This window comes from Heterodontus francisci, chromosome 30 (genome assembly GCF_036365525.1).
Source record: "Heterodontus francisci isolate sHetFra1 chromosome 30, sHetFra1.hap1, whole genome shotgun sequence".
Lineage (NCBI taxonomy): Eukaryota > Metazoa > Chordata > Chondrichthyes > Heterodontiformes > Heterodontidae > Heterodontus > Heterodontus francisci.
This window is the reverse complement of record NC_090400.1, coordinates 35,839,488-35,864,436: the sequence shown is the minus strand read 5'-3', so window position 1 is coordinate 35,864,436 and position 24,949 is coordinate 35,839,488. Positions and strand designations below refer to the sequence as shown.

At 43.8% G+C, this 24,949-nt stretch overlaps 1 protein-coding gene across 1 annotated transcript in view; it reads right to left on the bottom strand.

Moving 5' to 3' along the window:
- The window catches only part of tlcd2 (TLC domain containing 2), an 82,533-nt gene extending 60,518 nt beyond the window's left edge, over positions 1–22,015 (bottom strand). Inside the window, exons 1-2 of the mRNA XM_068009971.1 lie at positions 21,218–22,015; positions 20,847–20,929 (exon numbers count right to left, since the gene is read on the bottom strand). Of these exons, the coding sequence (XP_067866072.1) occupies positions 20,847–20,929; positions 21,218–21,396 (262 nt within the window). The 5' untranslated portion in view covers positions 21,397–22,015. The remainder of the gene's footprint in view (positions 1–20,846; positions 20,930–21,217) is intronic.
- Between the last annotated feature and the right edge of the window lie 2,934 nt (positions 22,016–24,949).

The following is a 24,949-nucleotide window of genomic DNA, read 5'->3' as shown; positions in this document are numbered from 1 at the left end:
AGTTTTGAACAGCTCTATCAAATCTCCTTTCAACCTTCTCTTCTTTAAGGAGAACACCCTCAGCTTCTCTGATCTATCCACATAACTGGAGTCCCTCATCCCTGAAACTATTCCTGTAAATCTTTTCTGCACCCTCTCTAAAGTCTCGGCACAGTGGCGCAGTGGTTAGCACCGCAGCCTCACAGCTCCAGGGACCCGGGTTCGATTCCGGGTACTGCCTGTGTGGAGTTTGCAAGTTCTCCCTGTGTCTGCGTGGGTTTTCTCCGGGTGCTCCGGTTTCCTCCCACAAGCCAAAAGACTTGCAGGTTGATAGGTAAATTGGCCATTATAAATTGTCACTAGTATAGGTAGGTGGTAGGGAAATATAGGAACAGGTGGGGATGTTTGGTAGGAATATGGGATTAGTGTAGGATTAGTATAAATGGGTGGTTGATGTTCGGCACAGACTCGGTGGGCCGAAGGGCCTGTTTCAGTGCTGTATCTCTAATCTAATCTAATCTAATCTAATCTTTCCTAAAGTGTGGTGCCCAGAATTGAACACAAACTTCAATTCAGGTCGAAGCAGTGTTTTATAAAGATTCATCACAACTTCCTTGTTTTTGTTCTCTGTGCCACTAAATATAAAGCCCAGAATATTGTATGCTTTTTTAACCACTTTCTCAGCCTTCCCTGCTACCTTCAACGATTTGTGCACATATAACCTCAGGTTTCTCTGTTCCTGCACCCCTTTTAGAATTGTACCTTTTATTTTATATTGTGCCTCCTTGTTCTTCCTACCACAATGAATCACTTCACTGCATTAAATTTCATCTCCCATGTGTCTGCCCATTCTACCAGCCTGTCCATGTCCTTTGAAGTCTATTTCGATCCTTCTCACAGTTCACAAAGCTTCCAAGTTTTGTGTCTTCAGCAAATTTTGAAATTGTGCCCTGTACACCCAAGCCTAGGTCATTAATATATATCAAGAAAAAGAGCGGTCCTAGTACTGATCGTTAGGGAACCCCACTATATACCTCCCTCCAGTCTGAAAAACAAACCTTCACCACTACTCTCTGCTTCCTGTCACTCAGCCAACTTTTATCCATGCTGTCCCTTTTATTCAATGGGTTTCAATTTTGCTGGCAAGCCTATTATGTGGCATTTTATCAAACACCTTTTGAAAGTCCATGTACACAACAATCTCATTACCCTCATCAACCCTCTCATTTACCTCAGAAAAAAACTGAATTAAGTTAGTTAAAGCTGATTTGCCTTTAACAAATCTGTGCTGGCCTTCCTTAGTGAATGCATATTTGTCCAATTAACTGTAAATTTTGTGCCAGATTATCGTTTTTAAAAGCTTTCCCACCACCGAGGTTAAACTGAGTGGCCTGTAGTTGCTGGGTTTATCCTTACAATCTTTTTTGAACAAGGGTGTAACATTTGCAATTCTCTAGTCCTCTGACACTACCCCTGTATGTAAGGAGGATTGGAAGATTATGGACAGTGCCTGCGCAATTTCCTCCTTTCGTTCAGTATCCTTCAATGCATCCCATCCGGTCATAGAATCATGGAATGGTTACAGCACAGGAGGAGGTCAGTCAACCTGTCGTGTCCATGCCAGATCTCTGAAAGAACAACTCAACTAGTCCTACATCCCCAAGGTTTCCCCATAGCCCATGCAATTGTTTTCTCTTCAGGTCCTTATCCAATTCTGTTTTGAAAGCCACGATTGAACCTTTCACCACCACATTCTCAGGCAGTCCCTTCCAGGTCCTAACTGCTCACTGCATAAAAAATCTTTTCCTCATGTCAGCATTGCTTCTTTCACCAAACAACTGAAATTGGTCCCCTAGTTCCCGACCCTTCTGCCAACGGAAATGGTCCTAGTGACTTATCAGCTTTAAGTACAGCCAGCCTTTTTAATATCTCCTCTTCATCAATTTTGAGCCCATCCAGTGTCACAACTAGCTCCTCTTTCACTACGACTTAGGCAGCACCTTCTACCTTGGTAAAGACAAGATGCAAAGTACTCATTTAGTGCCTCAGCCATGCCCTCTGCCTCCATGTGCAGATCCCCTTTTTGGTCCTAAATTGCACCCCCCCTCCTCTTATTACACTTTTACTATTTATATGCCTATAGAGGACTTCTGGATTCCCTTTTATATAAGCTGGCAGTCTGTTCTCATATTCTCTCTCTGCTTCTCTTATTTCTGTTTTCACTTCCCCTCTGAACTTTCTATATTCAGCTTGGTTCTCACTTGTATTAGCAACTTGACATCTGTCATACACACCCTTTTTCAGCTTCATCTTATTAACTATCTCTTTTCATCCTCCAGGGAGCTCCAGCTTGCTTGCCCTACATTTCCCCCCTCATAGGAATGTATTTCAACTGTACCTGAACCGTCTCCTCTTTAAATGCAGCCCACAGTTACGTTATAGTTTTGGGTGCAAATCTTTGATTCCAATTTACCTGGACCAGATCTGTCCTCATCTCACTGAAAATGGCCCTCCTCCAATTCAGTATTTTTACTCTAGATTGCTCCTTGTCCATAGCTAACGTGAACTTTATGATACTATCACTGTTCCTTAAATGTTCCCCTACTGACACTGGATCCGCTTGACCCACATCATTTCCCAGAACCAGATCCAACAATACCTCTTTCCTAATATAAAAGCAAAATACAGCGGATGCTGGAAATCTGAAATAAAAACAAGAAATGCTGGAACCACTCAGCAGGTCTGGCAGCATCTGTGAAAAGAGAAGCAGAGTTAACGTTTCGGGTCAGTGACCCTTCTTCGGAACCTCTTTCCTCATTGGATCGGAAACTTATTGATAAGAAAATTCTCCTGAACACAATTCAACAACTCTTTCCCCTCTCTGCCCTTTACACTATTACTACCCAAATCTACATTAGGATAAGTAAAGACTCCATTATCACTATTCTATATTTGTTGCACCTCTGTAGTTTCCCCGAAAATCTGTTCCTCCATATCTTTCCCACTAGTTGGTGGCCTATAGAATACATCCAGTTGTGTAATGGTATCTCTATTGTTTCTTAACTCTAACCGAATAGATTCTGTCCTGACCCCTTGAGGACATCCTCTCTCTCCAGCACTGCAACATTCTCCTTAATCAATACTGCCACCCACATACCCCATTCTTTCCTTATTTTAAGTCTATATCATTGATATATACCGGATATATACCACAGAAAGCAAGGGACATAGCACTGAGCTCTGCAAATCCCCTTTAGAAACAACCTTTCAGCCACAAAAATACCCGTCGGCCATTACCCTTTGAATCATAGAAATTTACAGCACGGAAGGAGTGCCAACTGACAAGGAAGCATCCATCCTAATCTCACTTGCTGGCTCTTGGTCCATAGCCTTGTAGGTTACGGCATGTCAAGTGCATATCTAAGTACCTTTTAAATGTTATGAGGATTTCTGCCTCTACCTCCCTTTCAGCCAGTGAGTTCCAGGTCCCCACCACCCTTTGGGTGAAAGAATTTCACCTCGAATCCCCTTTAAACCTCCTTCCTGTCACCCTAAATCTATGCTCCCTGCCTATGGACCCCTTCACCAAGGGGAATAGGGCCTTCCTATCCACTATAACTAGAACCCTCATTATTTTATACACTTCATTACCTCTAGTCTTGACTATTCAAATACACTCCTGGCTGTTCTCCCACATTCCACCCTCCGTAAACTGGAAATCATCCAAACTCTATGCCCTGTGTCTTAACTCGCACCGGGTTCCGTTCACCCATCACCCCTGTGCTCGCTGACCTGCATTGGCTCCCAGATAAGCAACATCTTGATTTTAAAATTCTCATCCTTGTTTTCAAATTCCTCTATGGCCTCGCCCCTCCCTATCTCTGCAATCTCCTCCAGCCCCACAACCCTCCAAGATATCTGCGCTCCTCTAGTTCTGGCCTCTTGTGCATCCCTATTTTAATCGCTCCACTGCTGGTGGCTGTGTCTTCAGTTGCCTAGGCCCTAAGTTCCAGAATGTCTTTCCTACACCTCTCCGCCTCTCTACCTCATTTTCCCACTTTAAGACACTCCTTAAAACCTACCTATTTGATCAAACATTTGGTCATCTGACCTAATATCATCATCGGTGTCATATTTTCTTTTATAATGCTCCTGTGAAGCGCCTTGGGATGTTTAATTACGTTAAAGGTGCTATATAAATACAAGTTGTTGTTGCTGAATTAGGTCTTTCCACAGCCTCCTCTGTTTCAAAGAAAATAACCCTAGCCTATCCGGTCTTTCTTCATAATTGAAATTCTCCAGTCCGGGCAACCTCCTTGTAAATCTCCTCTGTACCCTCTCTAGTGCAATCACATCTTTTCTATTGTGGTGACCAGAAATGCATGCAGTACTCCAGCTGTGGCTTAACCAGTGTTTTATACAGTTCCAGCTCTTATATTCTATGTCTTGGTTAATGAAGGCATGTATCCCATATGCTTTCTTGACCACCTTATCTCCCTGTCTAGCTACCTTCAGGGATCTATGGACATGCATTCCAAAGTCCCTCTGTTCCTCTACACTTCTCAGTATCCCACCATTTATTGTGTATTCCCTTGTCTTGTTAGCCTTCCCTAAAAGTATTACCTCACACTTCTCCAGACTGAACTCCATTTGCCACTGATCCACACACCTGACTAGTCCATTGATATCTTCCTGCAGTCTACAGCTTTCTTCTTCATTATCAACCACAAGGCAATTTTTGTATCATCTGCAATCATACCTCCTATATTCAAGTCCAAATCATTGATATACACCACTAAAAGCAAGGCACCTAGTACTGAGCTCAGCGGAACCCCACTGGAAAAAGCCTGTCAGAAAAACACCCATTGACCAATATCCTTTGCTTCCTGCCTCTTAGCCAATTTTGGATCCAACTTGCCACTTTCCCTTGGATCCCATGGTCTTTTACTTTCATGACCAGTCTGCCATATGGGATCTTAATAAAAGCCTTGCTAAAATCCATATAGACTACATCAACTGTACTACCTTCATTTAATTTTTTGAGGAGGTAACAAGGAGAGTCAATCATCTTAGTGAGACACGACCTTCCCTTAAATTGGTGCTGATTGTCTTTGATTAATCCATGTCTTTCTAAATGAAGAATTATCTTGTCCCTCAGAATTTCTTTCAATAATTTTCTCACCACCGAGGTTAGGCTGACTGGCCTGTAATTACTCGATCTACCCCTTGCTCCCTGTTTAGAAAATAGTACAATGTTAGCTGTCCTTCTGTCCTTTGGCACCACACCTGTAGCCAGATAGGATTGGAAAATGATGGTCAGAGCTATTTCTTTTTGTGCTTCCCTTAACAGCCTCGGATATATTTCATCCAGGCCTGGAAATTTATCCACTTTCAAAGATGTTAAACGCCTTAATGCTTCTTCTCTCACTATGCTAATTTCATCTAATATTTCACACTCCTCCTCCCTGATTGCAATATCTGTATCGTCGCTCTCTTTTGTGAGAACAGACCCGAAGTATTAATTAAGAGCCACACTAAAGTCCTCCATCTCCACACACAGGTTACTCTTATGGTCCCTAACAGGCCCTACTCTTCTTTTTTAAGTTGTCCTCTTGCTCTTTACCTATTTATAAAATATCTTTGGGGTTTTCCTTGATTTTACTTGCCAATATTTTTTCATACCCTCGCTTTGCTTTCCTGATTTCCTTTTTAATTTCACCCCTACACCTTTCGTACTCCTCTAGGTTTTCTGCAGTATTGAGCTCTTGGTATCTGTCAATAAGCTTCCCATTTTTTCTTTATCCTCTCCTTTAAGCCCTTGACATCTGGGGATTCTGGATTTGTTAGTTTCACCTTTTTTCTTTAAGGGAACCTAATTGCTCTGAACCCTCACTATCTCTTCCTTGAATGCCTCCCACTGATCTGGCATTGATTTATCTTCAAGTAGCTGTTTCCAGTCTGCTTTAGCAAAATCACATCTCAGCTGAAAAAAATTATTTACCCCAATTGAGATTGTTTATTCCTGGTTTATCTTTGTCCTTTTACACAGCTACCCTAAAGCTAACTGAAGTATGATCACTTCCACCAAAGTGCTCCCCCACTGATACCCCTCCCACCCGCCCAGCTTCTTTCCCTAAAACTAAGTTCAGAACTGCCCCTTGTCTCGTTAGGCGTGCTACATACTGGCTAAAAGAATTCTCCTGAATGCATTTTAAGAATTCTGCTCCCTCTGTGCCTTTCACACTAATTCTATCCCAGTTAATATTAGGGTGTTTGAAATCCCCCACTATTACTGCCCTATTGTTCTTGCACGTCTGAGAAATTTGCTGACACATTTGTTCTTCTATCTTCCTCTGACTGTTTGAAGGTCTATAGTACACTCTCAGTAGTGTGATTGCCCTTTGTTTGTTCTTCAGTTAAACCCTTATGGCCTCATTTGATGATCTTTCTACCATAAACTGCCTCACAGTTATAATTGTTTCTTTAATCAATATTGTAAACCTCCCCTCCTTTTTTTTATCCCCCCTCTCCATCTCATCTGAAAACCTTGTAACCAGGAATGTTGAACTGCCATTTCTGCCCTTCTTTCAGCCATGTTTCAGTAATAGCTATCACATCATACTCCCACATGTCAATCTGTACTCTCAGCTCATCTGCCTTATTCCCTAGACTTCTTGCATTGAAGTATATACCTTTTAGCATTGCCAAACTCCTTTGTTGACAATTTTCTGGCCTTTGCTTCCTTTGTCTTCCAAATGCACTAATTTTCTGCCTTCCATTTCCTACTTTTCTTTTCATCCTTCTTATTCTACTCTGAGGTTCCCCCTGCCAAGGTAATTTAAACTCTCCCCAACTGCACTAGCAAGACCGCCTGCAAGGATATTGGTCCCGGCCCTATTGAGGGTTTGCACAGGTCCTACCTCCCCCAGTGGTCCCAATGTCTCATGAATCTAAAGCCTTCCCTCCTTCACCATCTCTCCAGCCACATATTTGTCAGCTCTATCTTCATATTTCTGTACTCACTAGCATGTAGCAATGGGAGTAATCCAGAGAGTACTACTTTTTGAGGTCCTGCTTTTCAATCTTTCTTCTAGCTCCCCTAAACTCTGCCTGCAGGACCTCATTCCTCTTTTTGCCTATGTCATTGGTGCCTATATAGACCACAACCTCTGGCTTCCCCCACAAGAATGTCCTGTAGGCACTCAGTGACATCCTTGATCCTGGCACCAGGGAGGCAATGTACCATCCTGGAGTCACGTCTGCAGCTGCAGAAGCACCTGTCTGTTCCCCTCACTATCAAATCTCCTATCACTATTGCTCTTCCATTCTTTGCCCTACCTGCCCCATGCAGCTGAGCTACCCATGTTGCTGTGGACATGGCTCAGCCTGCACTCTATAGAGGGACCAGCTCACCAGTGTTCAGAACTGAAGACTGGTTGGAAAGCAAGATGCACTCTGAGGACCCCTGCATTATGTGATTGATCTTCCTTGACTGCCTGGTGGTCACCCATTCCCTTTCTGCCTTCATTCTCTTAAGCTGCAGGGTGACCACATCCAGGAATGTGCCATACACGAAACTCTAGGGGATGCACTGTAATGACTCCAGCCATTGCTCAAGCTTTGAACTGCGAGCTCAAGCTGCTCTAGCTGGCGACACTTCCTGCACATGTGGTCATCCAGGCCACGAGAAGCATTCAGAATTTCCCACTTGACACAGGATGTGTATTCCACAGGGCTGGGGTGACCTGCCATGCTTTTACTTTCTAGACTATTAACTAGAAACACTTACCAGTTGCTCACCAATCAGCTCCTTCCCTGGTTGTGACATCGCTATAGCTGTTTTGCAGATGCTGCTTTTGTTGTTGGTGATTTCGCTGGAGGTTCTTTCCCTCGCTTTAACCCCTCAGTCGCTGGACTCATTCTCCCCCTAGATCCACCGGCACCGCTACTGCCATTGACTCTCTCTTTGCTTTCTGCCCTGAACTAATTCTGGATCCAATTACCACTTGCTCTTGGATTGCATGGACTTTTATTTTTCTGACCAGTCTGCCATGTGGGATCTTGTTAAAAGCCTTGCTAAAATTTATGTAGAATACATCAAACATGCTACTGTCATTGACCTTCTTTGTTACCTCCTCAAAAAATTCAATCAACTTAGTCAGACACAGCCTTCCCTTAACAATCAAAACTGGGTATTATGGGGAAAATAGCCAGAGACCTTTTCCCAGGGCGGAAAGGGCTATCACCAGGGGGCATAATTTTAAGGTGATTGGAGGAAGGTTTCGGGGAGATGTCAGAGGTAGGTTCTTTACACAGAGAGTGGTGGGTGCGTGGAATGCACTGCCAGCGGTGGTAGCAGAAGCAGATACATTAGGGACATTTAAGCGACTCTTGAATAGGTACATGGATGATAGTAGAATGAAGGGTATGTAGGTAGTTTGATCTTAGAGTAGGGTAAAGGTTCGGCACAACATCGTGGGCCGAAGGGCCTGTACTGTGCTGTATTGTTCTATGTTCTATGTTCTAAATCCATGCTGACCGTCCTTGATTAATCCAAGCCTTTCTAAATGACGATTCATCCTTTCCTCAGAATTTTTTCCAGTGATTTGGCACCACCAAAGTTTGGCTGACTGGTCTGTAATTACTTGGTCTATCCTTTTCTCCTTTTTAAAACAATGATACAATGTTAGCAGCCCTCCACTCCTTCGACACCACACCTGTAGCAGGGCAGAATTGGAAAATGATGGTCAGTGCCTCCGCTATTTCCTCCCTTGCTTCCCTTAACAACTGGGATACATCTGGGCCCAGTGATTTATTGACTTTCAAAGAGTTAAATCACTTAATATTTTATTTTTTACTATGTTAGAGATAGTGGATGCGTTGGTGGTCATCTTCCAAACTTATATAGATTCTGAAACTATTTCTGCAGATTGGAAGGTAGCAAATGTAACTCCACTATTTATGAAAGGAGGGAGAGAGACAACAGGGAACTATAGACCTGTTAGCCTGACATCAGTAGTAGGGAAAGTACTAGAATCTATTACAAAGGATGTGATAACTGGACACTTAGAAAAAAAATGGTAGGATTGGGCAGTCAATGCGGATTTATGAAAGTGAAGTTTGACTATTGGAGTTTTTTGAGGATGTAATGAGTAGAATAGATAAGGAGGAACCAGTGGATATGGTGTATTTGGATTTTCAGAAGGCTTTCGATAAGGTCCTACACATGAGGTTAGTAGCAAACTTAGAGCACCTGGGATTGGAGGTAATATACTGTCATGTATTGACAATTGGTTAACAGACAGAAAACAGAAAGTAGGAATAAACGGGTCATTCTCAGGTTGGCAGGCTGTGACTAGTAGGGTACCGCAAGAATCAGTGCTTAGGCTCCAGCTATTCACAATCTATATCAATAATTTGGATGCAGGGACCAATTGTACTATTTCCAAGTTTGCTGATGGCAAAAAACTAGGTGGGAATGTGAGTTGTGAAGAGGATGCAAAGAGGCTTCAAGGGGATTTAAACAGGCCACGTGAGTGGGCAAGGACATTGCAGATGGAATATAATGAGGAAAAATGTGAAGTTATCAACTTTGGTAGGAAAAACAGAAATGCAGAATATTTCTTAAATGGTGAGAGATTGGGAAGTGTTCATGTCTAAAGGGACCTTGGTGTCCTTGTTCATAAGTCACTGAAAGCTAACATACAGGTGCAGCAAGAAATTAGGAAGGCAAATGGTATGTTGACCTTTATTGCCAGAGGATGTGAGTACATGACTAAAGAAGTCTTGCTGCAACTGTATAGAGCCTTGGTGAGACCACACCTGGAGCATTGTGTGCAGTTTTAGTCTCCTTACCTAGGAAGGATATACTCGCCATGGAGGGAGTGCAACGAAGGTTCACCAGACTGATTCCTGGGATGGCAGGATTGTCCTATGAGGAGAGATTGAGGACACTGGGCCTATAGTCTCTAAAGTTTAGAAGAATGAGAGGTGATCTCATTGAAGCATGCAAAATTCTTATGGGGTTCGACAGGGTGGGTGTAGGACGGATGTTTCCCCTGGCTGGGGGGGTGGGTGGGGTCTAGAACCAGGGGACACAGTCTCAGAATAAGAGGTAGGCCATTTAGGACTGAGAAGAGGAGGAATTTCTTCATTTAAATGGTGGTGAATCTTTGGAATTCTCTACCCCAAAGGGCTATGGAGGCATAATCATTGAGTATATTCAAGACAGAGATCGATAGATTTCTAGATAGTAAAGATATCAAGGGATATGGGAATAGTGTGGGAAAATGGCATTGAGGTAGATGATCAGCCATGGTCTAGTTGAATGGCAGAGCAACATTTAGTTCCATCTTCAGCTTTTCTCGAAAGTGAATTTTCGCGGTGGATCGATTGCCCTGCATTGCACCTTCTTTAAGGTGTAGGACTGCATCCCTGTGGAGATTCCCAACTGTGTTAACCAGTCCAGGTACAACCTCTGGTGGTCTTGTACCAATTCAATTGGTGTGCACCTGTTTTGATTGGGTCTTCTGACTCGGTCAGCTCATGGATGGTGACCATGTTAAGTTTGTTGCATGCCAGCAACCCTGTTACTGCTGGTCCTGACACATCCACTGAGCAGAATATCTGAGTAGACCATGTTGACTGTTTGTAACTACATTCCAGATCAAAGGAACCTAGGCACTTTGTGGAGCCATTGTATGCTGTAAGCTTCATGCTTGTGGGTTTACCACAGACTTCCATGCCTTGTGGTACATGTCCTTGAGGATGTGGAAAGGTAGAGTGATGACGTGATGACATAAATCTTGGCATAAACATATATTTAAATAATTTATATTTAGCTTACTGACACACTATCACAACACACTCCTCCTCTAATTATAATGCCTGCATTGCCCCCCTTTTTTGTGAAGACACAAAGCATTCATTAAGAACCATGCCCATATTTTCCGCCTTCACACTCAGGTTGCTTTTTTGGCCTCTAATTGGCTCTACTCTTTTCTTAGTTATCCTCTTTCTCTTTATGTATTTCTAAAACATCCTTGGGTTTCCCTTGATTTTAAAATGTGAGGTGTTGGGGCCAGCGAGACAATATAGGTGAGCAAGCACAGGGCTGATTGGCAAGTGGGATTTGGTGCTGGGTTATGCTTCACCCAAAGGGCAACATGCCATCAAACAAAACTCTGCAGCCTGACCAATGCATTTCAACATTTAAAAAGTATTGTAGATAAAGAAGAAACTTCTATTAGTTTGGATGAAAAAGTGAATACAAATCACTTTTCTCACACTATGGATTTTTTAAAAATTCATTCATGGGATGTGGGTTTGCCACCAAATTTCCCACACACATTTCATTTGTTGACTATTTAATGATTATTTGTTGGCTTTTTGTAAACTATGAAGTAATATTGAGACTGATAGCTGACAATATAGTTGTATTCCCATTTCTGGACAATGGTCTTTGTAAACCTTACAAATCTACTTAATGTTAACATTAGTTCAAAAACTGCAATATCTTCTAGGCTGATGGGGGAAAATACTGGTTGGGTGAGAGCAGCTAAAGCAAATGCTGCAAAGGCAAAATTTACTGCATCTAACTTGATGTGGCAAAGACAATGGGCACATTGAACAAATATACCCTTATTATACAAACAATAGGCAAATCAAAAAGGGAATCTTGCAGCTCCATCATCATATCTGGGTGTACAGCAACTTTAGTAGTAACCTGCAAGTAAATCATCTGCCTGCGCGGAGAGAGGTGAACTACACACGAAGAAATTAGGTTACAAAATGAAGAAGAACAAAGAACAAAGAACAGTACAGCACAGGAACAGGCCATTCAGCCCTCCAAGCCTGCGTCGATCTTGATGCCTGCCTAAACTAAAACCTTCTGCACTTCCGGGGACCATATCCCTCTATTCCCATCCTATTCATGTATTTGTCAAGATGCCTCTTAAACGTCTCTATGGTACCTGCTTCCACCACCTCCCCGGCAACAAGTTCCAGGCACTCACCACCCTCTGTGTAAAGAACTTGCCTCGCACATCCCCTCTAAACTTTGCCCCTCTCACCTTAAACCTATGTCCCCTAGTAACAGATTCTTCCACCCTGGGAAAAAGCTTCTGACTATCCACTCTGTCCATGCTGCTTATAACTTTGCAAACCTCTATCATGTCGCCCCTCCACCTCCGTCGTTCCAGTGAAAACAATCCGAGTTTATCCAACCTCTCCTCATAGCTAATGCCCTCCAGACCAGGCAACATCCTGGTAAACCTCTTCTGTACCCTCTCCAAAGCCTCCACGCCCTTCTGGTAGTGTGGTGACCAGAATTGCACGCAATATTCTAAGTGTGGCCTAACTGAAGTTCTGTACAGCTGCAGCATGACTTGCCTATTTTTATACTCTATGCCCCAACCAATGAAGGCAAGCATGCCATATGCCTTCTTGACTACCTTATCCACCTGCGTTGCCACTTTCAGTGACCTGTGGACCTGTATGCCCAGATCTCTCTGCCTGTCAATACTCCTAAGGGTTCTGCCATTTACTGTATACTTCCCACCTGCATTAGACCTTCCAAAATGCATTACCTCACATTTGTCCGAATTAAACTCCATCTGCCATTTCTCCGCCCAAGTCTCCAACCGATCTATATCCTGCTGTATCCTCTGACAATCCTCATCACTATCCGCAACTCCACCAACCTTTGTGTCGTCCGCAAACTTACTAATCAGACCAGCTACATTTTCCTCCAAATCGTTTATATATACTACAAACAGCAAAGGTCCCAGCACTGATCCCTGCGGAACACCACTAGTCACATCCCTCCATTCAGAAAAGCACCCTTCCACTGCTACCCTCTGTCTTCTATGACAGAGCCAGCTCTGTATCCATCTTGCCAGCTCCCCTCTGATCCCATGTGACTTCACCTTTTGTATCAGTCTGCCATGAGGGACCTTGTCAAAGGCTTTACTGAAGTCCATATAGATAACATCCACTGCCCTTCCTTCATCAATCATCTTTGTCACTTCCTCAAAAAACTCAATCAAATTAGTGAGACACGACCTCCCCTTCACAAAACCATGCTGCCTCTCGCTAATAAGTCCATTTGTTTCCAAATGGGAGCAAATCCTGTCCCGAAGAATCCTCTCTAATAATTTCCCTACCACTGACGTAAGGCTCACCAGCCTATAATTTCCTGGATTATCCTTGCGACCATTCTTAAACAAAGGAACAACATTGGCTATTCTCCAGTCCTCTGGGACCTCACCTGTAGCCAATGAGGATACAAAGATTTCTGTCAAGGCCCCAGCAATTTCTTCCCTTGCCTCCCTCAGTATTCTAGGGTAGATCCCATCAAGCCCTGGGGACTTATCTACCTTAATGCTTTGCAAGACACCCAATACCTCCTCCTTTTTGATAATGAGATGACTGAGACTATCTACACTCCCTTCCCTAGGCTCATCATCCACCAAGTCCTTCTCCTTGGTGAATACTGATGCAAAGTACTCATTTAGAACCTCACCCATTTCCTCTGGCTCCACACATAGATTCCCTTCTCTGTCCTTGAGTGGGCCAACCCTTTCCCTGGTTACCCTCTTGCTCTTTATATACGTATAAAAAGCCTTGGGATTTTCCTTAATCCTGTTTGCCAATGACTTCTCATAAGGGGGTAAGAGATTTACAAGCACAGTCTTGTGACAACAAAGCCATTTAAAATGAGAGGCCATGGCAAATTAAATGAGATGAAGATTGCATTCTACATGAAAGTACTAAAGGCTCTTTTCCATTGTACCAATTCAAAGAGTTTAGCAGTTCTATAGGAAACCCTAGATAGCAGAGGGGAATTGACACTTCAGAGACAGAATGCCCACATTATCACAAATACTGAGCATTTGGCGAAGAGACTAAATAAAATTTGGTCCTACTTATTTAAACAGGCACTAGCAGAAACAGCTACTACTTAAAATGCTGAAAAAATTACAACTACAATACCAATCATGGAGAGGGAGGGAAATGAAGCATAAACTATATTTCATATCAACGACTAATGTCAGGGATGCCCTACTTTAGATGCATAATTGCACCAGATAGACAAAACAAGTTTCAGGCATTCATTAGATCATGGCCAAGCTCTAATTGCCTGTAATAGAAAGGAAAAATTATGGAAATACTCAGCAGGTCTGGCAATATCATTGGAGAGAGAAACAGAGTTAACATTTCAGGTCAATGACCCTTCATCAGCTAGTTGCCACTACCAGATTAGTGAATTTTGTAAAGAATACCATTCCAGTATAATTCCAATAATAGAAATATTATGCTTTGTGATACAGCCCTCATTTCCTGAATCATTCAAACTAAGGAATGGTGCCAACAGTTTCCAGCCTCTTTGATCTAACTGCCACATCTTCGTACAAGTAATGATCGTCACTTTTGACTAAAAGATTAATACAATTTTAAAGAGACCATGAAGAGCTGCCATTTACTCACCACTTGGAAATTTCATAACCAATCACAAGATTTTATGTGGCAATAGTTTATTGTTAGAAGGTTTTCCACTGCATGGAAAACATTTTGATTGGAAAGTTCAAGGTCTCATCTTCCCCTTTTACCAAAAATAAATGTCCTCTATTTGCGACTCTTTCCTGTCCCCTGCACCCCTGCTTTATTGCTTAGAGAGGACATGAAAATTCTCTGCTCCTCCAACCTCTTGTGCAACCCCAGCTGTCTTCATCCCACCACTGACTGCCACACCATCAGCTGTCTGGGCCCTATGCACTGAAATATTCTCTCGAAAGCCCTCCCCCCTCCACCTCCTTCTCCGCTCTTTAAAATCCACCTCTTCTACCAAGATTTTAGTCACCTTGCTTTCTTTGTTTTGCATCTGATTTTTGTCTGATAACACTTTTATGGAGCACCTTGGGATGTTTCTCTATGTTCCAGGGCTATATAGGTATAAGATGATGTTGCTGTTGATTCCTTTATCCAGCCTCTGTCTTTGGGATAATACTGTACAACATTTTTAGTTCCATTAACTAGAGCCTCGAGCTCTGTGATCTCCTGTCTACACTGTAGCACCGATTTTCAGAATGCATGCTCCCAGTGGGGAGTATCACCCACAAGAGAACATAATCCACCGAATGTAGGTAACTTCCCAGTATTTCCCATCCTTTTAGTTTGAATGGATGGAGAATCAATAAAGTGAAACTAAGGGCAGGGCGCATAGTGTAACTATCACTTGAAAACAGATTGGGCACAAATTCATCTTGGGCAGTAGCCAAAGACAAATTTGTGCCCAATGTGTTTGAGCGATATCTAACTGCCATTCAATTATGGAAAAAAAATATTGGGCTGAATTTTATAAGCTCGCCTTCAAAAATGGCGGCCTGCACATGTCGGCCGCATGCCAGAAAGCCGCCGTGATTCCAAGCGCAGCAGCTCATTTAAATAGCCGGGGTGGGCCGCCTTCCCCAATCACGTGGAGGGAGGCAGTGGGCTGTCCGACCCTGGCAATGGCGTCAGCTGCCTGTGCGCAGGTGCTGACGCCATTTTTAAAGGGCTATTAGCCCGACCCGCAATTTAAATATTTAAAGAAACATTTAATGAAATTAAATAAATACATCTCTTTTGCCCCTCTTCCACCCCAAATAACAATTGTTATTTGTCCTTCCCCCTCAGAACACTTACCTTTACCATCTGACCTACCACCCCCTCCCCCCCAAACTGCACAAAGTTTAACATTGAACCCTTCCCATCATCCCCTAAACCCATGATATTAATTTGACCCCATCCCCCCCCGCCACACCTCTGCACTGATAAACTTACCTCCTCACCCCTCTCCACCAGTGTTGAGCCTTGTTTCCCGGATGAGGATCCGAAGATGCGAAAGTGCCAGCACCGAAGATCGTATTGGCACATCAGGAGGCAACATAAGCTTATTTGAATTAATTATTTTAATTGATTTAAATATTTAAACTGCGCTGCTGCTGCTAAGCGGCAGGGGGGCAGCCATGAGGCCTCACCACCGCCGGCAATATCGGGCCAGGCCCTGCTGGTGTCAAGGTCCGTGGCGGGCCTCATCTGGGGCCATCTTCAGGCCTCCTGCCGTCATGGATCCTGATGTCAAGGGCTCCTTAAAAGTCCAGCCCATTGGATGGAGTGTAAAACTGGCTGCCGATTCGATATCGGCTGTTTTACACTGTAACCCAAGACGAATTTATACCTCATTGGTTCGAATGTATTCGCTAAGCAGTGTATGGGGAGTGAGACCTAATGTTGGAAACATAGAAAGATTCACGGACAGATGGAGGCCATTCAGCCCATCATGCCTGTGCTAGTTGAAAATAGCTATCCAGTCTAATCCCACCTTCTAGCTCTTGGTCCATAACCCTGTAGGTTACAGCACCTCAGTATTGTCACTAAATTTATCCACTGGGAGGCATGTACTCTACCCTTTACTGATTTCGGCCAGAAAGAGCAATTCTGAATTCATGTCATACCTCTATGGGTAGGGCATGAAGGGCATAGCCTTCATAACTAAACAACAGACAACTTGTCTTCAAATTGCAGTCCCATCTCATCTAAATTTCTGTGAATTCTCTGTTTTCAGGTAAGATGTTAAACAGAGACTCTATCTGGATGTAAAAGGCCCCATGGCAGTATTTGAGGAAGAGTGAGGGAATTTTCCCCAGTGTCCTGGTCAATGATTATCCCTTAACCAATATTGCTAAGACAAATTATTTGGTCATTAATCTCATTGCAGTTTGTGGGGCCTTGCTGTGCATAATACGCACAACTTGCATTTATATAGTGACTTTAATGTAGTAAAACTTCCAAAGCCACTTCAGAAGAACATTATAAGTGTAATTTGACATCGAAAAGCTTGGTCGAACAAGTAGGTTTTCAAGAGCATTTTATAGGAGAAAGAGGTAGAAAGTCGGAGAGGCACAGGGACAGAATTTCAGAGCTTAGCTTCTAGACAGCAAACGGCATGATCACTAGTGGTGGAATGAAGAAAATTGGGCATGCGCCAGAGGCCAGAATTGGTGGAGTGCAGAGATCTCGGAGGGTTGTAGGGCTGTAGGAGGTTACAGAGTTAGGGAGGATTGAGGCCATGGAGAGATTTGAAAACGAGGATGACAATTTTAAAATTATGGCATTGCCAGACTGGGAGCCAATGTAGGTCAGTGAACATAGTAGGATGTGTGAACAGAACGTGGTGCAAGTTAGGACTTGGGCAACAGAAGTTTAGATTAGCTCAACTCCACAGAGGGTACAAGGTAAGAGGCAAGTCAGGACAGCAAATGATAGTCAGGACCACAGGCAACAAAGACATAAATGGAGGGTTTCCGCAGCAGATGCGCTCAGGTGGGGTAGAGAAAGGAGATGTTATGGAGGTGGACGTAGGTGACCTGGGTAATGGAGAGGATATTTGGTCGGAAGCTCATCTCATGATCAAATATGACTCCAGGGTTGCAAGCAGTCTGGCTCAGCCTCAGACAGTGGCCAGGGAGAGGGATGAAGCTACTGACTCGGGAATGGAGTTTGTGGTGGGGACTAAAGATAATGGGTTTGGTCTTCCCAATTTTTAACTGGACGAAATTTTTGCTCATCCAATAATGGATGCTGGACAAGCATTGTGACATATCGGATACAGTGGGGAGGGGCTTGCTGTTGAAAGAGGTGGTGGTGGTGAGGTAGAGCTGGGTGCCATCAGTATTTAATCTTTCCTGTCTTCCACCCTATCACAGACCTTCTCTTTTGCTCTTTTCCCAACCTCCCCCTTTCACTTGTTTAGTTTCGTTTAGTTTAGAGATACAGCACTGAAACAGGCCCTTCGGCCCACCAAGTCTGTGCCGACCATCAACCACCCATTTATACTAATCCTACACTAATTCCATATTCCTACCACATCCCCACCTGCCCCTATATTTCCCTACCACCTACCTATACTAGGGGCAATTTATAATGGCCAATTAACCTATCAACCAGCAAGTCTTTGGCATGTGGGAGGAAACCGGAGCACCCGGAGGAAACCCACGCAGACACAGGGAGAACTTGCAAACTCCACACAGGCAGTACCCAGAATTGAACCCGGGTCGCTGGAGCTGTGAGGCTGCGGTGCTAACCACTGCGCCACTTGCTTAAAACCTATTACATTTCTAACTTTTTCCAGTTCTGATGAAAAGGTTATTGACCTGAAACATTAACTTTGTTTCTCTTTCCACAGATGCTGCCTGACTTCCTGAGTATTTCCAGCATTTCCGGTTTTTATTTCAGATTTTCAGCATCCACAGTATTTTGTTTTTGTCAAACCATGTATTTCTTCTTCAAGTACAAAAAGTAAAGTTTCAACTCATTTAACAAAAGACCATCGACTTCCATCTCAATAACTGTTGACAGGCTTTATCAATGAATATTATAGCTTCAGGGAAAAAAACTGGGAAAGGTTCAATTCCAGTGATCTGAATTGTGAGTTTTGTACAGAAATTCTCAAAGTGGTTGGGCAGATTCATGGCCATTGGACATACTAGATTTTAGACCTGCAATCAGGGAAGCATTTCACTTTTTCATGTGATTTATACTCATGCCACAAGAACCCAAAGAAACAGAAAATACAGTGAACGTGAATAAAAAAACTTTAAAAATCTCAATAAAACACTAGAAAAATGATTTGTTTCCTGTAAACCTGGTTGTAACGTGAAGAGAGCTTCTGAGCAAACTTAATTACAGGAAACTTGGACTGAATATTCCTGGCCATGGGGAAGGGGTGGGGGGGGGGTGGAGGGGGGCAGGTTAGGAGGAGGAGGAGGGGACGGAAAAATAGCAGAGAACTCCCTGACATATTCTTGCTGCCGGGGAAGGTTCCCAGGTATGTGACGTCATGCGGATCGGATTCCCGCTCAAAGGAAGTGGGTGGTCAATTGTATTAATTAAAGCCCCAATTAGCAGAGGTTTTTCCGGCTCATCAGCATATTACTGGCAGTGAAGTGGTCTCCCCACCATGTGCAGAGGCTGCCAACTTAGTGGTGACGGCCTCCCATGCACAGTGTAGGGGGAGGGGCTCATCACAACCAGAGGCTCTATCTATCCCCCAAAGAGGAGGCCATGGGCATCAAAGGATGACCCCCCTGCCCCAACAATCCAAGTGGAGGGGTTTCCTCCCTCTTCAATTATTTTTTAGGCTCCGAGGGTGCCTCCATTTTGAGGCACCCTTGTATCCTGAGCTGCCTCAGCAGTGCGCAGCTCTCCCAGTGGGGCAGCTAAGGCTCTATGCTATAATAAGAAGAAGGGTCACTGACCCGAAACGTTAACTCTGCTTCTCTTTCCACAGATGTTGCCAGACCTGCTGAGTGGTTCCAGCATTTCTTGTTTTTATTTCAGATTTCCAGCATCTGCAGTATTTTGCTTTTATTTAAGGCTCTATGCTGCCGGCCCTGCGATTACCATTCAATACTGTTTAGTATTTACAACCATGAACTGCTCAGTTGATGTGTGAGAACACGTAACAAAGAGGCTGAAACAACTTTATTCCCTTTCCGCATGCCATTGACTAGTGTTGGGGGAACAGTTCCGCACTGGGGGCCTGCCCAGGATGACAAGCTCGGAGGCAGCCGATTAGGAGGCTCGGGACCCCCATTTGGTCCCGACATTGACGGTGCCAAAACCTGTGGGAAATTCTGCTACTTGTGTCTAAGGCTCTTCACTTGGGGCCCGAGTTAATATTCTGGGCAGAGAAGGGTTCAAATGTAGGGATCGACAGACAATTGTAAAAAATTGTGGAGATTGTATTGTACTTATTTGCGCAACGGGAATTGATTTTCACCCAGATTGCACATGTCTCTGGGTGCAAATACACAGGAAATTCCAGGTCCATGAGCAGGAGTCAGCAGGCAATAAGGGAGTCATTCAGATTTAAACACTCATAACTTGGTGAGTGGCATAGCTGACCAACCCGAGCCACATTCTGGGAATTTTTGGAATTGCTCAATTAAAAAAAAAAGTGAACAGAACATTTTGATGCTGTGATACCATTCAGCTTCGCAACAACATTTTTGAAAATTCCAACCGAGATCCAAGAGAAAAAGAAACGAAATACCTGCACACTTACAGTGCTTTTCACAACCACCGGATTTCTCAAAGCACTTTACAACCGATTAAGTACATTTGCTATGTAGCCACCGTCGTATAGTGGGAAAGGTGGCAGCCAATTTGTGTACAAACATACACAAACAGCATAATGTGATAATGATCGTGATAATCTGTTTTTGTGATGTTGATCGAGAGATAAATAGTGGCCAGAATACCAGGGATAATTCCCTTGCTCTTCTTTGAAATAGTGTCATGGGATCTTTTACATCCACTCAAAGAGGCAGATGGGGCCTCGGTTTAACACTTTATTTAAAAAAGAGCATTTTTTCTTATTAGCTAAAAGTGCACATCCATAAAAACCACACAGTAAATTTCACTTGCCCCCTCCCAGTTAATAATCTCATCAAGGTAAATACATAAGTATAATAAAAGCAAAATACTGCGGATGCTGGAAATCTGAAAAAAAAACAAGAAATGCTGGAACCACTCGGCAGATCTGGCAGCATCTGGGGAAAGAGAAGCAGAGTTAACGTTAAGGATCACTGACCCGAAACGTTAACTCTGTTTCTCTTGTCACAGATGCTGCCAGACCTGCTGAGTGGTTCCAGCATTTCTTGTTTTTAAATACATAAGTAACCGGTGTGTTTTAATAACAACCGTTTTACTTTCGTGTTGTGTAACTCGGTGTTGTGTAAGACTTGGCTTATATCACTTAAATAACAAGAGGAAGTCTCGCAACAGTCCCTGCCTCTTCGTTCCACACCTGTTTACAGACTTACCGATGGAAACCGACACGAGTCTGTGTGAGGAGGGAGAATGTGTACCGATCAGGTCCTCAGCCATCCGCGGCTGCAAATAAAAACTGAAAAATGGGAAAAGGAGTTAGAAGTCACCACATTTTTTTTTGGCGGACTTAGGCTTTGCATTGAGCGAAAAAAATGCACATTTTTCGTACTGACTGAAAATTGCAATGCGATGATCGTCCGAAGGACGATTTCAGTTCTACCTCCTTTAGATACTGATTTCCAAAACAAAATTAAGTAATTGATCAAACCCGTAAAATCTAAAGTGACAAGGAATTAAGAAAACTGCACGAATGGCTAGGTGTGTTTTTAGAGAGGTATGTAGTATGTAAGATAGTGACACTCACCACAGCACAGCCCAGATGCCTGTCACCACACTGTGTACCATGGAGGTCCAGATGTTTCTCCATTTCCATGTGTTCCTCAGAGCAGATTCTGGGGCTGGCAGATATTTCAGACCTTGATTGATCAGTTTGAAACTCCCAAAAGAAAGCCCTACAATTAAAACTTCAGGATTCCACTCCATGGCACTTTTAACTCAGTACACACGAAAAAAAAAACCCGCCCCCGCAAAAAAAAAACCCACATACAATTTGTTTTTTGATTGGCTCGAAGTTGCGCCAAAGCGTTTGCAAGTCCCAGGTCTTATCCCCAGGGTTGAATAGGCGCTGTGAAAGCCTTATGTAACTTGCTGTCTTAACCCAGCCTTCTGAAAGACCCAAGAGAAAAGGGTCAACCCACACCCTGCAGCGCAGACAGCTCTCAGTGTGCGTCCACTGGGCGGGAGTTCGATTCTTGCGAGTGCCGTAAGGATCACTATTTATTACCCAACCTATGGGCTGTGCAGAAGCTGTCACAAAGATAAAACAAACTGCCACGGAAGTAACGAATTTGGGCCACGTTTGCCACCAAATATCAATTTTCTTGTCATTGTGTGGAGCCGTCGTCTGAAGTCACAAAAATAAAGCCACCCCCTTGAGAGGGAAAATTTCCAGCCCGTTCTCAGGGGGTTAGCTTTTCCATCCTGCTACACCGCCCCCGTTTTAAAGCACCTCTGCATTTTAAACTGTTGCACCCCTCCCCAAGCACTCGGAACTAAATGCTGCCCGTGACGGAGGGGATCCTCCCAAATGTTGGAGCAAAACAACAATCGCTAGATGTCACAAGACTCTTATCTCACAACTCTGTTAACCATAAATTTAAGGCACTCTTGGATGAGGCAAACTCTCTCACTGTGTGTTACACTGACACCTGGTGACAGCAGCAAGTCAGTAAATTGTACCAAAACAAGAAATGCTGGAATCACTCAGCAGGTCTGGCAGCATCTGTGGAAAGAGAAGCAGAGTTAACGTTTCGGGTCAGTGACCCTTCTTCGGAACTGACAAATATTAGAAAAGTCACAGATTATAAACAAGTGAGGTGGGGGTGGGGCAAGAGATAACAAAGGAGAAGGTGCAGATTGGACCAGGCCACATAGCTGACCAAAAGGTCACGGAGCAAAGGCAAACAATATGTTAATGGTGTGTTGAAAGACAAAGCATTAGTACAGATTAGGTGTGAATACACTGAATATTGAACAGCAGCAAGTGCAAACCTGAAAGAAAACCTGAAAAAAACAGTGGGTAAGCAAACTGAACAAACTAAGATGAAATGAAATAAATGCAAAAAAAAATTGTAAAAAATGTAAAAAAAGAATGTAAAAAAAGGAAGAAAAAATAACTAAAAATGAAAGTAAAATGGGGTCTGTCATGCTCTGAAATTATTGAACTCAATGTTCAGTCCGGCAGGCTGTAGTGTGCCTAATCGGTAGATGAGATGCTGTTCCTCGAGCTTGCATTGATGTTCACTGGAACACTGCAGCAATCCCAGGACAGAGATGTGAGCATGAGAACAGGGGGGAGTGTTGAAATGGCAAGCAACCGGAAGCTCAGGGTCCTGCTTGCGGACTGAGCGGAGATGTTCCGCAAAGCGGTCACCCAGTCTGCGCTTGGTCTCCCCAATGTAGAGGAGACCACACTGTGAGCAGCGAATACAGTATACTACATTGAAAGAAGTACAAGTAAATCGCTGCTTCACCTGAAAGGAGTGTTTGGGGCCTGGGATAGTGAGGAGGACAGTAAATTGTACCATCGTATATTGTAATTTTCAGAATTTGAAAAACACTCGCGGTGGAGATGTACATATATGTATTTATTATAAATAAAAACAAGAAATGCTGGAACCACTCAGCAGGTCTGGCAGCATCCGTGAAAAGAGAAGCAGAGTTAACGTTTCGGGTCAGTGACCCTTCTTCGGAACCACTGACCCGAAACGTTAACTCTGTTTCTCTTTTCACAGATGCTGCCAGACCTGCTGAGTGGTTCCAGCATTTCTTGTTTTTATTTCAGATTTCCAGCATCCGCAGTATTTCACTTTTATTTTTATGTATTTATAAGTTGGAGTGGAAGACTCATCCTGAATTCCTGGATGTGTGGGGACACATCAAGCAGAGGCTCGGTTGTTTGGTATGCTGCCACCTTAATATGCTTTGTCTAGCTTAGAGAGATTCTTTAGTCTTCAGTACTTAGAACCTTAACCTTTATTATATTATAACTATGTACAGCTCCACACCAGTCTGTGACTCTTCTGCAGCCACACTGCATCTCTCTTCAAAACTCTCACACATGTGATCTCTTACATCATCATGGTCGGAGGTATTCTTTACACTTTCTCCACATTAACCCTTTCAGACCCTTAGGCTGGAATTTTACAGTGGATGGATAGGAGCCGGACTCCGACATGAAAGTCAGTGGCGAACCTGCTTCCGCCTAGCCTGGGGATCCGTGCTGTATTTTACGGGTCCCCAGGCTTTAATTGTCCCGAGGCGGGACGTCCACCCGCTTGAGGGAGGAAGTCCCGCCTCAGTGACCTGCCAGCCATTCAGCGGGCCGGCAGCTCTTAGTCCCAGCAGCTCCACCGGGAGTGGTGGCCACTGCTGGGACTGCAGCCCAGCCGATGCCATGGAGCCTAGAGAGTGGGTAAGTACGACCACCCTAGCCTCACCAGGGGATCGGTTGTGCGCTGGTGAGGCTCGGGTGGTCGTTTGGGGGGAGGGAGCATCTTGGGTCCTGGGGGTGGGTTGAGAGGCAGGGCAGCTATCGCTGGGCGGCCTTTCACGTCCTCAGCACACCCGCTTGCCATGGGTAGAATACCCTTGGAGGCAGGCGAGGGCCGTTAAGTGGCCACTTAAGGGTCTTGATTGGCCTTGGGCGGGCGGGCTGTTTCCCATCCCCCGCTCCCCCGCCTGACTGCTGTAAACTTGTCCGGAGGCAGAATTGGGGCGGGTAGGCACCTGGAGCCTGCCGCTCAATTTTACACCGCCCCCATGCCACCATCCGACCCGCTGGGGCGGCGTCAAATTCCAGCCTTATATTTCATCTCCCCCAAGTCTTTATCCAAATATATATAATTGCATGTATTCACTTATATTTATTTTTACATACTGCCCCAAGTGACTGACATCACAGATTCAATTTTCCAGGAGGCTTCATAACTCTCCCTGATCGTGTTGTTGTCAGATGTGGAAGATTGATAGTCTTTCTCTTGTTCCTTGACTTGAACAGCCTTCATTGAGGTTTGTAGTATCTGGTACTTTCTGAATTTCAGGTTCAACATCTGGTTCATCCAAATGCATGACTGATTGATATCTTTGATGAACAGGAATAAGATTCCTCCTGTTTCTTCTTACAGTACCTTCTGAAGTATGTGCTAAATAAGATCGCTGTTGATTCTCATCCCTCTGGACAATTAATCCTTCTCTGCTTTGGTCTCGTACCCATAACTTTTGTCGTTCTGTCAACTTAGGTAGGTTCTTTGTACAATGTTTCCTATTATAGGCTTGTTTTCTGTAAGAAAAACAAAAAAAAATATTTTTTGTAAAACAGAAAGGCAGTGTATTTCTTAAATGATGAGAGTTTGGGAAGTGTTGATGACCAAATGGACCTGGGTGTCCCTGTTCGTGAGTCACTAAAAGCGAGCAAGCAGGTGTAGCAAGCAATTAGGAAGGCAAATGGTATATTGGCTGGCCTTCATTGCAAGGG